Below are 15428 nucleotides of genomic sequence, written 5' to 3'. Positions count from 1 at the left end.
GAAAATGTGAATGATTCAATGGAACTACAAAGCAAATGATAACTAGTCTTTATTCTTATGTTCATCATAATATAATAATGAGCATTTATAAAATGACCACACGAAGAGACCTTCACACCAAGAGCAGTCCCCATCGGAAGATGTCAAGACTAGAGACTTCATGCCATATCTTTTGCTTCAACTTTTATCTTCTTTCTTTTTTTGCCTGTATACTGCAATTCAGCTTTTAGCTGTGAATGTGTACAAGTCAGTCTAACTACTAATAAAACCTTGATATACCTCATAAAAACATAGGTAAAAGAGAAGTAATGATATTCTGGCACCTCGTGAGTAACCATTGGAGCCCAGTGGCATAGTGTAACATAATTCCAGGGCTCTGCTTTCAGTACGTAATTCTGCTTTACACATCGTCTCACATGATCTCGGCGTCAGATATCAGGAAAGCCATCCAATTTCCTTCAGTTAACATTTCAAATAATGAAAACTTCTCACAATGGTTGAATGGCAAAAGCATTCCCACACACAATTATACATTAAATAATTAAAAAGGCCATATACCCTTTGAAAGAATCATGATTTCTCTGGGAGGACAACTGGCTGAAACTATTGAATGAAAATAACTACAGGATAAACAGTCATACCAACGTGTTAAGGTGCAAGTGATGCAAAATGATTTAGAATATCCTGAAACATTGAGAAGTTCAGGTACGAAGCAAGAACATTGACGAACCAACACTCACTCTACAAAGCTGCATTTTGGTTTTGCTGCAACATTAGCATTTGTTGTTATGCTAATCAATATTCTGTTATTTCATATGGCTTTATCATACTGGTAGGATACCACAATGGGTGGGGAACAAATTTCTCAAAGACTATAAAGCTTCTTTTCAATGTTAGCCTGGAACTAGACTGATAGCAAAAGGGTTTCAGGGTAAAGTGGAGCATACATTCTAACCCAATGCATCTAATTAATGACTAGCTATTATAACTTGGCCAGAATAAGTGGTCCTTCTGTAGCTCAGTTGGTAGAGCATGGCGCTTGTAACGCCAGGGCAGTGGGTTCAATTCCCGGGACCACCCATACGTAGAATGTATGCACACATGACTGTCTGCTAAATGGCATATAAATAATGTTTCTTTATGTGGTCAGAACTTATCAGATGGTGATAACATCAAGAAATTAATTAAGAAATTCCCATTCTGAATGAATGGATTTGTATCAAGATGAAAGTACTCACAACTGTTGACATTTGGCAACTAACATTCAATAATGCCAGTCTATGCTTTGACCCTACAGTACCTAAAATCGCCCGTTTCTTATCGTCAGTGATGTTGCATGATGCACAATTCTACAATCAATGAAACATTATGTTTTTGGGTGTAAAAGTAAAACAAATCTAAATGAAGGCACAATCTAAGTTTGAGAACGTTTTCAAGTGTAGTTTTTTTCTTCTCAGGCGTATAACATCTATCCCGTCTTGTGGAACTGGAAGCAGTTTAATATTTATTTTTTATATGAGTGACTTGCCCCTTTGAGCTTCCCAGAAAGTCCTGTACAAATTTACACCGAGCGTTTCCTGTAAACATGAAATAACTAGGTAACAAAACACCATAAGCCCCCCCAAACAATGACAACATCAATGTATAAATGTCATAGAAATTGCATCAAGGAGATTCTTGGCATCATCCTTTACTGGATTATATTGTTCAGATGATTCCTTGGCTTGGACACTCATGACGTAGAGCAAGTTCAGAGAGGTAAGAACATATCAGCTTGCTTCACCTTGTCAATCATGTCAATAGCAGAAACCTCTCCATGTTAGTGCACGTTGACGAATAGCTCCTGGCTCGACCACTATCCAGTTCGGTTGATCATGTTTGGTCTGTGGTCGGTCCATACAGTCGCACTTCCTAATTGCACTTGAGGTTAATTCATTTAGAAAAAAAGAAACTAGAAGCAGGATGTCAATGTCTGTTCTTGTCATTTCATAGGTATCTGCAGCTATGGGAAGCCCACTGGGTCACAAAGACCATTCCTGCAGGGTTGCCGGTTAGTCCTGCAGATCTCTCTCTAGGTACCTCTGAAGACGCAGGCATCGTGGACAGGAAGGCGACTTGGCCTTGCAGGTTACGTGAGACACGGCCTTACACTCTTTACACCTGTATGTGAGGGGGGTAGGTTCAGTGAGTGATCACATTTCAGTGTATTGAAGTGATAAATGGCCAGGGCCCTACCTGGTGGTGGTGTCAAACTGGAAGGGGAAGATGATGTCACTAGTGTGACAGATCTGGCAGATGAAGCCCCTCTGGGTGCAAAGGTCACAGTGGTGGACGTGGTTGGAGGCAAACTGGATCAAAGTGTTCAGGTAGGCCACATACATTCCCTCCGCTATCTGAACACACACACACACACACACACACACACACACACACACACACACACACACACACACACAGAGAAAAAGCAAATTCAAAATTTTTACCTACATCTATTTGGTTTCTGGTGGTGTAGTTTTGCAGGTAAATAATGTGCATTATTTCATTTAAAAGTGAATTGACTAACAGGGATAATTAAGTAATGACTGTATTGATACCTGTCGTAAGTCCATGACACTGTAGAGATGGCTTGATTCCAATAAGTATGTCCTTGGACCCAGTCTTGAGAGAAAAATAACACAATAGTTACACAATAAAGGTTTACTGGTATGTGGAAATTATTAATCTATTGACGTTTGGCCCAAGTCCAGATCACCTGAAGAATGAACTAGATGACCCGAGTTCTCAGGAAGCAGGATCAATATGTTAACCAGCTCACTTTGATAAACTTTCATTCTGCAATGCTTAAAGTATTTCCTGGTTACTAAAATTCAAATAGTTCGCTTAATTTCAGTTTGTGACAAAACAAGCAAGCATAGTTTAAAGAATCGTTGTACCATCTAAACCACTGAAATATATTTTCCATAACCCAAACTATTTTATTTTCAGCTGGCGTTCAAAACCGAAAGCAAAAGCTGCAAAAACGCAACTTAAGGGAAGCATAGAAATAGCGCACATAGAACAGATCTATCACTTCTTAGACTTGCTTTCAATAATAATGACAGTTCTATAACACACATATCTATGTGAATTTGGTCAGGTCACCCAAAAAGTTACATATTGCAGCTTTAAACAAAAAAGACAAACATACAAAAGTGGATCACACACACACACCTGGTCTGGATGTTCTTGCATGCTCCGCTGCGGCAGGTGAGCAGGTAGTCTCCTAGGAGACGCAGCCTCTGTCTGTGGCTCTGTGCCTGGGCCATGGCCTCTGCATGCTCCCACAGGTCAGGGTTCAAAAGGTCAAGGTTGAGCAGGGGCTCATGTTCAATCTGAGCCAGCAGCTTAAGGGCATGCCTGGAGACCTACATTTACACAACCAGGGCAAAGGATGCAGGAAAAAAAAGTTATGCAAGGAGGAAGTTACGGTATGTTTCCATTCTGATTATGTTGGAAAATTATTTATTTTTTATTGACCATGGATATACTTTGGCACAAATATTGTGTGTGTGTGGTCCATAGACCCTTGAGACTCACCTCCCGAGGTGCGAGGTCCCAGTTGTGCACCATGCGGGAGGGTATGACGATGGTGTCGCCCTGGTGACAAGCGTCGCAGTAGTACTGCCCTGAAAACTCACACAGTCTGGCTTTCCCTCGGGAGACGCCTATCACCTTTGAACAACCTGCAGAGAAGAAAGGCGTTAATAAAATTGATGTCGGAAGTTTACATACACCTTAGCCAAATACATTTAACCTCAGGTTTTCACAATTCCTGACATTTAATCCCTGTTTTAGGTCAGTTGGGATCACCAATTTATTTTAAGAATGTGAAATGTCAGAATAATAGTAGCGAGAATGATTTATTTCAGCTTTTGTTTCTCTCATCACATTCCCAGTGGGTCAGAAGTTTACATACACTCAATTTGTATTTGGTAGCATTGCCTTTAAATTGTTTAACTTGGGTCAAACATTTTGGGTAGCCTTCCACAAGCTTCCCACAATAAGTTGGTGAATTTTGGCCCATTCCTCCTGACAGAGCCGGTGTAACGGAGTCAGGCTTGTAGGCCTCCTTGCTCGCACACAATTTTTCAGTTCTGCCCACATATTTTCTATAGGATTGAGGTCAGGGCTTTGTGATGGCCACTCCAATACCTTGAATTTTTTGTCCTTAAGCCATTTTGCCACAACTTTGGAAGTATGCTTGGGGTCATTGTCCATTGAATTGTCCATTTGGAAGACCCATTTGCGACCAAACTTTAACTTCCTGACTGATGTCTTGAGATGTTGCTTCAATATAACCACAATTTTCCTACCCCATGATGCACTCTATTTTGTGAAGTGCACCAGTCCCTCCTGCAGCAAAGCACCCCTACAACATGATGCTGCCACCCCCGTTCTTCACGGTTGGGATGGTGTTCTTCGGCTTGCAAGCCTCCCCCTTCTTCCTCCAAACATAACAGTGGTCATTATGGCCAAACAGTTATATTTTTGTTTCATCAGACCAGAGGACATTTCTCCAAAAAGTACCATCCTTGTCCCCATGTGCAGCTGCAAACCATAGTCTGGCTTTTTTATGGCGGTTTTGGAGCAGTGGCTTCTTCCTTGCTGAGTGGCCTTTCAGGTTATGTCGATATAGGACTTGTTTTACTGTGGATATAGATACTTTTATACCTGTTTCCTCCAGCATCTTCAAAAGGTCCTTTGCGGTTGTTCTGGGATTGATTTGCACTTTTCGCACCAAAGTACGTTCATCTCTAGGAGACGGAACGAGTCTCCTTCCTGAGCGGTATGACGGCTGTGTGGTCCCATAGTGTTTATACTTGCGTACTATTTTTTGTACAGATGAAAGTGGTACCTTCAGGTGTTTGGAAATTGTTCCCAATGATGAACCAGACTTGTGGAGGTTTTTTGAGGTCTTGGCTGATTTCTTTTGATTTTCCCATGATGTCAAGCAAAGAGGCACTGAGGTTGAGGTTAGGCCTTGAAATACATCCAAGGGTACACCTCCAATTGACTCAAATGATGTCAATTAGCCTATCAGAAGCTTCTAAAGCCATGACATAATTTTCTGGAATTTTCCAAGCGGTTTAAAGTCAGTCAGCTTAGTGTATGTAAACTTCTGACCCACTGGAATTGTGATACAGTGAATTATAAGTGCAATAATCTGTCTGTAAACAATTGTTGGAAAAATTACTTGTGTCATGCACAAAGTAGATGTCCTAACCGACTTGCCAAAACTATAGTTTGTTAACAAGAAATTTGTGGAGTGGTTGAAAAACGAATTTTAATGACTCCAATCTCAACTGTACATTCACATTTCCACAGATTTGTTTTTACAAAAATCACTTACTTGAAAAACAGTGCAGATGCAAGATTGGTAACAGAATGACAGTTCGTGCCGTCATTATGTTACAAAACTTTGCATATGCATTGTTCTTCAAGTAAATGTACATTTTTGTCAAATGTTATTTTTTGCAATCCTTGGATTTGGTTTGAATGAAAAATGAGAGTATCAGTGTCATTGTTACATTGCCTGTAACAACTAGTAGGTTGATGAGATTTAGAGCTACCTGCACACTTGAAGCCCTGAAGGTCCAGCCCCTTCTCTGTGGGCACTGTGCATAGATGGGCCAGCAGCACCCCGTCCCCCTTCAGTCTATGCTGCACCAGTCTGTGGGTGTTCCCTCCCACCCCAGGGGCCACCCCGGGGCTCTCAGGCTCCCAGTCTTCTCCACTCTCCAGGTAGGAGTCCAGGGCTCCCCTGATGAGGTCCCTCCAGGCCCGTGCCTCCTCGGAGCTCTTGGCCCTCAGCTTGAGCGTATCCCTGGCCGTTACGACCCTAAAGAAGGCTGGTCCACCCATAGAAACGTCTGGGACCACGTCCCGGATCCCCTCGATGGGGTGGGAGCAGCGCAGCACCTTCTGCCCATCTTGCATCCGGAAGCCCTTGAGAGTCTCTAAGGAGAGGGAGAAGACGAGAGGAGTCCAGATGCGAGGCTCGGAGTCCTGGCAGAAGTACAGCACCGCTTCCTTAATGGCGTCTGACTCTGGGTCTGTGGGACGCGTCCAGTCCAGCTCCAGCTGCTGCACCTGCTCAACCACAGCCCCCCCTCGATTGGGACTGGCGGGTACGGAGGAGGGGGATGAAGGGGAAGATTTTGGGGGCTCATCCGGGGTTACACTGCTGTCAGAGAGCTGCAGCACCTCCCACTGGTCATCGAGGAGGTGAAGCGGGCGGCACTTGTTGACGGCTTCAGTGATGCGGTCCACCCAGTCCTCGGCCTCATCGCAGTTGGCCGCCCGCATAAGGAGCCTTTTCCCGGGGAAGGCAAGGTCGAAGCGGCCCTCGGCCGAGGTGACGCAGGCATCCTCGCAACGCAGCAGGGAGCAATTGTCGCAGCAGGTGCGCTCCTCTGCATTCAGGTAGAGGCGGAACTCGAAGGGCGAGAGCTCGCAGTAGTAGTCGCGCCACATGCCTACCGTGCCCCGCCGCTCCAGGTGTCCCAGCTTCAGTAGTCCGCGGAAAGGGTTGGAGAGGCCTGAAGGACAGAGAGAAAGAGTGAAAGAGAAGAGGGAGCGAAAGAACGAGTTAAATCAACTCAAGGATGCTATAGAAAAACTGCCCAACAGATCTCTAAAGTGCGTGGGTCTAATTTCTGTCCAGATAAAAATTTGCATGCCATCAAAAAAACATTATTTTTTAATGACACTAAACCGGTATAACAGGTTTTATCTGATCATGAAACCACCGGGCAAAAATGATATTCAACTCTGAGGTTCAAACATACCATAAGGAGGAAGTACCAATAATTCTGTGAAGTTGTCAGCAAAAACGAGGAAGCACGATCTTATACCAAAAAGGTAAGAGAATTCATGAACATTACTGGTAGAACTAAAAAGTTCTTCCTGGTTTGAGCTTAGATAGTTGTTTCACAATTGACCCTTCGCTAAGCCCCGCCCCATAATTTTGAGCAACCAATCGCAGTGCCCCAATGGACACATCGGACAAGCTCACGTGTCAAACGCATTAAAGCCACTGAAAGCTATGGCAAAACAGAGTTTTCATGAAAAGGAAGATAAATTGTTTAAATGGCTGAATAACAGTGCACCAGGGGTACCTGAAATGTGGAGCCTGTTGGAGTATTTTTCTAATCCAAAATTGTACTTTTGTTACATTGTTTGCTAGCTCAGCCGGTTAGCTAGCTCTGTCTCATTGCCCACCAAACGTGGCTAACTAGCCAGTTAATATAACTTGTTTTCTTGAAATGTACAGTATGTTAGCAAGTTAAGTTAGCTATATTATGAATAGAACTACAACATCATCTGTTGTTGACATCAGGATATGACTTGAGGGAACTAGTTAGCTCCAAGAGTGGTTAGTAGTAGCTTTATCTGCTTGACATTCAGAGCCATTCAGTGGCTAACTAGCCACACTACAAACTAACTTGTACCAGGTTCCTGTGAAGCAATTGTCATGACAGTCCACCATAACATACTCAACGGTCTCCTGATTAGCAAGGGGTTGTCTGTGTTGAATTTTATTATGTATTAAAAACACAGTTTGAGATCATTGTGTAGGGTTTTTCTGAATGAGGAATGGAGCTTCCTGGGAATATTTTGGCCGAGGTTGCAACAGGAAGCAAGGGTGTGTGAAGCTTAGCAAAGGGTCAATTATGGAAGTTGTGGACTGTCCAATGACTCACAAACCCTGCCATTGAACAAACAAGTCTTTGGTTCATCTTAATTTCCTTGAACTAAAGTGTGACAAAGACCAGAACAACATGTGCTGAAAACTAGGAACAATCCTTTGGCATACTGTCACCTCATGACCAAGGCCATTCGTATGGTGGTTACAACAGACTGCATCACAAGGTGTTCTGTGTTCAAGAAGTGCTAGAAGAGTTGGTGTCCCTGGTTTTGGGAGCTTACCTATCTGCCTGCGGTGGACCACGCTGGGGGGGGACTGGGGGGTCTCGGGCTCTAGAGGGGGAGAGGTAAATCCGTTCACACAAGCTGGGCCAGACCCTAGCAAAGACTCATCGGGGTCAGCCAGTTCCTCAAGGTGTGGCTTATAGATGTCATCCTCAGAGATCCAGGAGTGGGAATGCTAAGAAAGGGTAAATGGGTCTCAGTGGTGATCGGTTGCTCATTTAGCAAATCTGGAAATAATTGTTGTTTCAGCTTTTAACCATATAAGCCCACAGATGCGTTACTATTTAGCAAAGCTTTGCACAATATAAATTCTACTAATGCAGCCCAGACTACAGTGGAAAATATATCATTATATCATTATCTAGGGCAAAAGTCAAGGAGAACTCAAATAACTTAGAGCGACTGAACATGCCGATTGGCACGTTTTTTCTGTTACTCATTAGAAAAATTATGAGACACGGTAGACGTGGAAGCCTATTTCACTTCCTTAAAATCCTCAGAATGAATCGAAGACAACTCAAGAAATCGATAACTAATTTAGACCTTTTTGTCGAAGATGTTGTCGTTGCACAATTATACACCTAACTAAAGTATGTTTGGTGTAGTACTTCTCAAGTTCAAAAATGTGCAACATGTCTTAAGTAAACAAAGTCAGAGCTGCTGGGCAGGTCTGTCTCACTGTCTATGCTTTTGGATAGAGAGCCATCACCGCAGCTGTTCACCCCATGCTAAAGGCAAATGGCCATCATCAAAACCAAACGGTAACTTACCTGTTATACGCACAGATGCTACAAAATCTGTTTTAGGCTAGACTGACTTTATGACCAAAATTATCATACTTACACTTTGTCGTCAATTTTGACACGATAATAACTGTTTCTGATTCATATCGATGCCACATAGGCCATTTTCAAAGGGATTTGTTGCTTTTAAAAGGCAGTCGCTCTTTAAGGCAAATCACATGACGAGTGAGTCAGACAGGGGGATGGGAGGGAATAAGAGAGAGATTAAATTTACTGTGACTGAGTCTGTAGACACCATCCGACTGAGCACGCTGGTTGTGCGGTGTAGGTTCATGTGGGCTGAAGGCTCCGAGGCGCTCTTAACAGAATATTCTGTTTTTTTCTCCTGTGGCGTCTCAGTGGCAGGCAGGTGAGGAGTTGTCGATGTGCTCTCCACACAGTCACTGAGACTGGAGGGCCCTTCAATGTGCGAGTACACGTTGGAGGGGGCGTGGGTCTTGGTGGACGGCTCCTCCTGGTCTGACCCCAGTGAAGCAGGGTTAGAGGGGCCAGTGAGATGTGTGACATGTCCCTGGGTCTCGCTGTCGGAGCCACTGAAAGCAGTGTTCTCAGAGAGGTGGTCTGCGCCTGGGGTGGACACGTACGAATCCTCGCGCATGGAGTCCTGACTGGAATTGGCACTCTCCCTGAAGTCTGCCAGAACACTGCATGGTTACACAAAATAGGAGATGTCAGAGGTCGTCAGAAATCACCAAATGAAACAAGGGACAACATGTTAGACAGTTCCTTTAAGTATTTAATACATTTCTTTAAACATTGTTAGTCGAATCACGTTGCTTGCATCACCATAATTGCGGTGGGTTTCATTCTTGCGTGAGTACGCCTACAGGCATTGACCTCAAGTTGCTTTGGATAAAAGCATTTGCTAAATGCAGAAATTATTTGGGTCTATGTCTTATACTGCTTTGGTGATCTTCCAAGGACCTCATTTATTAGCACAGGTACACTAACAACACCCACACTCACACATGACTTACTCTTTGAGAGGCCTCTTGGCATTGCCATTGTTCTCCGTGTTGGAGATTTCCAGGTCACATGGCCAGGGCTCCTTGTCTGGGCTCTTGGGGTCGTGGCCTTGAAGCAGACTGTCAGAGCTCAGACTGGAGGAGAGCTGAGACGACCCTGTGGTGTCCAGGCTCAAATTGGACGAATTCAGTGGGGTCTTAAACCCTGAGACCCCCCCAATCCCCTTCCCCAGCACCCCTGGCCCCCCTCGCTGCACTTCAACCGTATCCGACCCGCCGGACGACTGTGACACCGTATCATAGGATTCCTTGCGCTTGGTGAGAAAGGGGAGGTCGAGCGCTTCAGCCTGGGCGGCAGGGCAGAGGCCAGCAAGAGCCAGAGGGGTGGTGGTCCACTCGTTGAGCACAGCCGATTTGTAAGAGAGGTTGAAGGTGAGGGAGGCCAGGCCCTGGATGTAACTGAGCAGCACCTCACGCTCCTCAGGGTCCAGAAGCAGGGCGGAGGGCTGGTAGTGGGCCTGCAGTTTGGAGCCCTCACGGAACAGGGAGGCCAGGTAGCACTCCATTAGGCCGTGGTTGAGGGCCAGCCGCAGCCAGGCCCGGCAGCGACCCGTGTCCGTACCCACGAAGCTCAGCTTCTCCAGCTCCGTGATCACGTCACTGAGGGTACCAGGAGGAGGCATTACATAATTTATCATTACAGAGAATTGTTTCATGTACAGTATACACCACACATATTGAAACAAGCTACACCATCTGATCTGAAACATTTTCTTTTGTCATTCTGCTTAACTTGTGTAAATAAATAGCATTCTGCTTAACCACTGTAAATAAACATTATTCTGCTTAACTACTGTAAATAAATAGCATTCTGCTTTACTACTGTAAATGAATAACATTCTGCTTAACTACTGTAAATAAATAGCATTCTGCTTAACCACTGTAAATAAACATTATTCTGCTTAACTACTGTAAATAAATAGCATTCTGCTTTACTACTGTAAATAAACATTATTCTGCTTAACTACTGTAAATAAATAGCATTCTGCTTAACCACTGTAAATAAACATTATTCTGCTTAACTACTGTAAATAAATAGCATTCTGCTTTACTACTGTAAATAAACATTATTCTGCTTAACTACTGTAAATAAATAGCATTCTGCTTTACTACTGTAAATTAATAACATTCTGTGATTTGTTATGCACACTTATTGCAACATAATAGAGGATTTAAACATCCCATTATCTGAACTTCAACTTCTCTAGCACACTAAAGCGATTGAGGGTGGAGACACTGCACTAGAGGCGCCTGTACGGCTATCTATAGGGGAAGTGGGATTCTCATTGTACAGCTTCAGGCATCCACGCACCCGTGAGTGACAGTCTTGAGGAGGCTCCAGAACACAGGCTGGGGGAGGGCTCCCCGGGACCCCCCTTTCCTGCCGCGTCCCCCAGCCTCAGAGCGAACATATTTGCTTTTGATGCCGTGGATAAAGATGGCCTCAAGTGCGCAGCACAGCAGATTGGCGTCACCATCCTCGCTGGTAACCACGACATCGGTTGTCACGTAGCGCTTCTGCAACACCTTGAGTGACCACGCCAACTTCTCCTTAATCCACTAAAGAAATTGTAAGATTGGGTTAAATCACATAGCCCAACAGATGAAACATTTCCAAATGTCTTCAACTGTTTGAAGTGACACAATTTGGCAATGGACTTCCCCAGATATTGGAAACAAAATGATGGCAGAAAAGATGTGTCATCACTTTAAGAAGGGTCATTAGCCATGTGAATATGAAACATACCCTGACACACATACAAGTCGCCCGATGTCAGCTGACACTGGCAAAAGGGCCAGAGAAAATCCATTTTAGGCAATAACACACAAAACAGATTATTTATGAGCTACTGTTGGGCTGGAATGGGTTTTGGCATTCATGACAAAGCGTGTTCTGGGCATCTAATAACACTTGACCAAATACATGTTTGTCAAAATGTCTCTTTGACATCTAAAACAGACTGTAAACCTATTTAACTGCTGCTCATACAAGTTCTACCAACCTGACTACAAATAGGAACACTTTTGATCTTTATTTTCCCCAGAAAACAGGAACAGTGGACACTGGCCTACAATTTGAATTGATAAAACAGACCTTTGCCTCATTGACGTTGTCGGTAAAACTTGAAAATGACAGCATATTATTGATTATCTATGATATTTATCCCACAGGCTACATTGCACAATGTCTAGCCTAAATCAAACATCAACAGAGTTCAGTTAAAGGAAAACTCCAATCAAAGAACTATCTTTTAGTACTTGATTCATTAGCCCATTATTGATAGACCCAAATTGTTTTGCATGTCAGCAATCAAGTTTTCAAGATGTAGAACTTTAAAAATACAGAAACAAAGGTGGTATGAGACATTTTGCATCATATAATGGTGCGTTTCGCAGGCTATTACTAGAACAGCAAAGATAGCCTACACCACTTAAACAGACCTAAAATAAGTTTCAGATATTGATTTTATTCACTTAGTTTAAACCGTCTGTTATAAAGTAGTGCAATCAAACTGTGACATAAAAACGCCACGACATCAATGGGCTGCATTAAAGCAGAAGTCTGTTTTTTCACGCAAAAAAAATAAGATAAAAACACATCAGAAATATCTTGTTGCGTTTTATAAACGCAGATCGAAAATGCTTCTTATTGTAATTTCTGCTGTGCATCTGACTAATTTTGTGCTTCAGTTGCACTTCACTTGGATGAAAATTCATGAACGGGCATTCTATCAGCAGACAGGGCTCTGACTGATGCGTAGCTACTTTTCTCCTGTACTTTCTCCATGTAGCCTACTTTTCTCCAGTAAAATGCAAGATTAACTTCAAGCAAAACATTAAGAAATGTAGCTGGCTGCATTTTTCTATGATAAACATTCTAAAGATCTGGCCATGCATTGTTTTTGCCCAAAATTGTATTTTCTGCGAAGAAAACCTGCCCCTGATCACTCTATTGAAGCAAAAAAACACTGTTTTCTTTCAATATAAAACACTGGTGAACTGGTTTAAACACAGATGTTTTGATGGTCTGCATTTAGAAAATGCACATTTTTGAATTCTAACGCGACCCCAGCTACTTGTCCACACGGTCACTTACGTGAATAACTATGCCATGTCATATAGGCTAAGGTGTTTGACATAGTAACCTGGACTTCAATGACTAAGAACTGGAAATCAGGGCATCCCAGTAAGAAATAAACATTAGGCTAAGCAATACATATTCACTTAGGCTTATTGTTAAAATACTAAGATTGGTCAGGCATAGACAGGGTCAATGTGTCACTAAAACAGTATCTGTGAGAGAGATCTGATCACCTTTTCAGAGTCACATGGAAGTGGTTTATGGGATTGGATGGGCCATTAACAGTAAAAAAAAAAAGGTTTAGCCTACCTGCTTGACGTCTTTTGCCTCTGGCCCTGTATCTGGGGTCTGTGTGGCTAACATCTTGCCTCCAGGGATGAGAGTTACTCCCACATGACACGCTGTGACATAAACATAAGATATCTCCGGTGGTTATGCTGACAACAAGCTGAACAAACAACCCCATGAAAAACACATTGTTACAGGGCTCTACAGTGTGACCATTTTACTTGCAAATAAATATTTTGCTGTACTTTAAATTTTAATTTAGGAGCACCAGTGCGTCTAGAAAAATGTATGATTCTAGCTTTAATACCTCAAATATTTGTCCTTGTGCTCCTAAATGTATTTGTGTGAGACTACATTTTCCAATTTAGGCGCACATGTGGTCCTTGTAGTTCTGCAAGCCCCCTTTATATCCATTTAGGTGGCATTTGACATAATATAAGTAAACAAACACATCAAGGGCTGTCAGTACAATATTCTAGTGATAGTGACATTCATTGACAGAAGAGAGACTGACTATAAGATTATTTCCACATCGTGCCGAGTCACACAATTTAGAGATCACAAGATCTCTTAGCTTACATCTACATTTATGGTGTGTGTTGACACCAGCGCAGAAATCAATCACACGGTCTACTGAGGTTTTTGTTGACAGTAAGACAAGTTGCCACAGAGGAAAAAATACCAGTCAGGAATATAACTTCCTGGAAGAAGGGAACGTGAACGTACAGCGAGTGCTCACGAGAGCATTAACGTGTTTGTCAAAAGCTTTGCATGATCACTGGAGCCCATCCCTTTATACCAATTTGTATGACACTTATCTAACGGCTGTGTCTATCTAGTGGACAAAAACAACATTGCTTTAAAAACATATATATAATTCCTAAACCCTAATTCCCAATGACAATGTTAACGTCTACAAATCAGCTGATTGAGAACCCCCGGTACTGTCGTAAAGAGATGCCCTTAATAGAAGGCTAAATGAACAATATAGTTACATAAATACAAACATGCATGTGTAGTTGACAAGAAACACAAAGAAAAACACAAGGAACATTGCGTTACTAACAAGCTAGCTAGATACATACCGTGTTATTGTTGGGTCAACGTCGTTAACTAGCCAGTTAGCGATATCCAAAACAAGCGATATTACAGGATTTTCCCCCGCTGCTTTGTCGTTCTTGTTTGACTCCTACATGGACTGCAACATTGTATCGCAAGATGCCATTTCACAGAGTCGTTTCTTTCACATGTACATTCCTGAATCGGAGACAGGAAGAAAAGTCTAATCGAATGTGTCTGCAACCTTTAGCTCAGCTTCAGGCAGAGACGTTCGAGAAAGTAGGAGATCGGAATCGCATTGGACAATGAATTAGGTATAAGCCTCCACCCAGCAGACTGTCGACCAATCGCGTTAATGTTGTTATGTTGCGTCGCACGGTTGCTAAACAAATCGTCACGCAATCCCTTCTCGAAGTCCGGTTATGAGTCGAGAAACCTGCTATTTTCCTCAAAATAGCCCAGAATAGGCTGTGCGGCCCATTGACAACGTATGGGTAAAGTATACAAGGGGCATTAACACAATTCCATCTCCTCAAAAGTGCCTATGGTTCAGGTTCAGCTCAGCTGAGGGGACAAATGCATGATGTGATATGTATGGCTCTACATTCCTTCAGAACATACGGGCTTGCAGAAAAGTTATATGTGCACTTGCATGCAACCAGATGGGACCAACTACTGCAGAAGTCTTCCAGAACTACGTCCCCAAAATATGTCAACTTCATGTAAAAAGCAAAATTACTCTCATTCCTGTTCAGTGACGTTTTGTTGGATAAATAGTCTGGCTGCAGAAGTCTTCCAGAACCAGGTATGCTCTGCTATTTTAATTTTGCAATATAGGACAACATTCCGCTCTAGCATACCCTTACCCCTATATTCTTTATAGGCTATTGCTGACTGTCCTATATGCCTAGGGCTCTATGCTATGTTTGTCAATTAATAAAAGCTTTTAACTTTTCCACGTGATAATTTCTTTGAATTCTTTGGAGATTTGCCCATTGCGTTGGATATGTTCACGCTATTAGGTCTACTGATTTTTGTTTGTTTTATGTAGTGCGTTGTCCCAGTTTTTTCTAAAGCATTTATATGTGTGTGTTTTCTTCTCTTCTTTAAAAAAATAAAGGATGTGTGTGCACAGTTCAGCAATAGAAAATTAGAAGAGTAAGAAAGCATGAGAAATAATATAGATTGATTGAATTCAAG

General features: G+C 42.7%; 1 protein-coding gene across 1 annotated transcript; it reads right to left on the bottom strand.

Annotated features, from left to right (window-relative positions):
• Window positions 1-32: 32 nt before the first annotated feature.
• On the bottom strand, window positions 33-14520 carry LOC118366405 (pleckstrin homology domain-containing family M member 1-like). The gene is made up of 12 exons (XM_035749053.2): window positions 14255-14520; window positions 13191-13282; window positions 11112-11359; window positions 9752-10399; window positions 8989-9418; window positions 7969-8146; window positions 5610-6578; window positions 3577-3722; window positions 3211-3404; window positions 2595-2658; window positions 2236-2393; window positions 33-2160 (listed from the first exon to the last, which is right to left on the bottom strand). The coding sequence occupies exons 2-12, from the start codon at window positions 13242-13244 to the stop codon at window positions 2052-2054; spliced, it is 3198 nt and encodes a 1065-aa protein (XP_035604946.1). The 5' UTR covers window positions 13245-13282; window positions 14255-14520; the 3' UTR covers window positions 33-2051.
• Window positions 14521-15428: the final 908 nt, after the last annotated feature.

Source organism: Oncorhynchus keta, chromosome 3 (assembly GCF_023373465.1).
Source record: "Oncorhynchus keta strain PuntledgeMale-10-30-2019 chromosome 3, Oket_V2, whole genome shotgun sequence".
NCBI lineage: Eukaryota > Metazoa > Chordata > Actinopteri > Salmoniformes > Salmonidae > Oncorhynchus > Oncorhynchus keta.
This window is presented reverse-complemented; position numbering and strand designations above follow the sequence as displayed.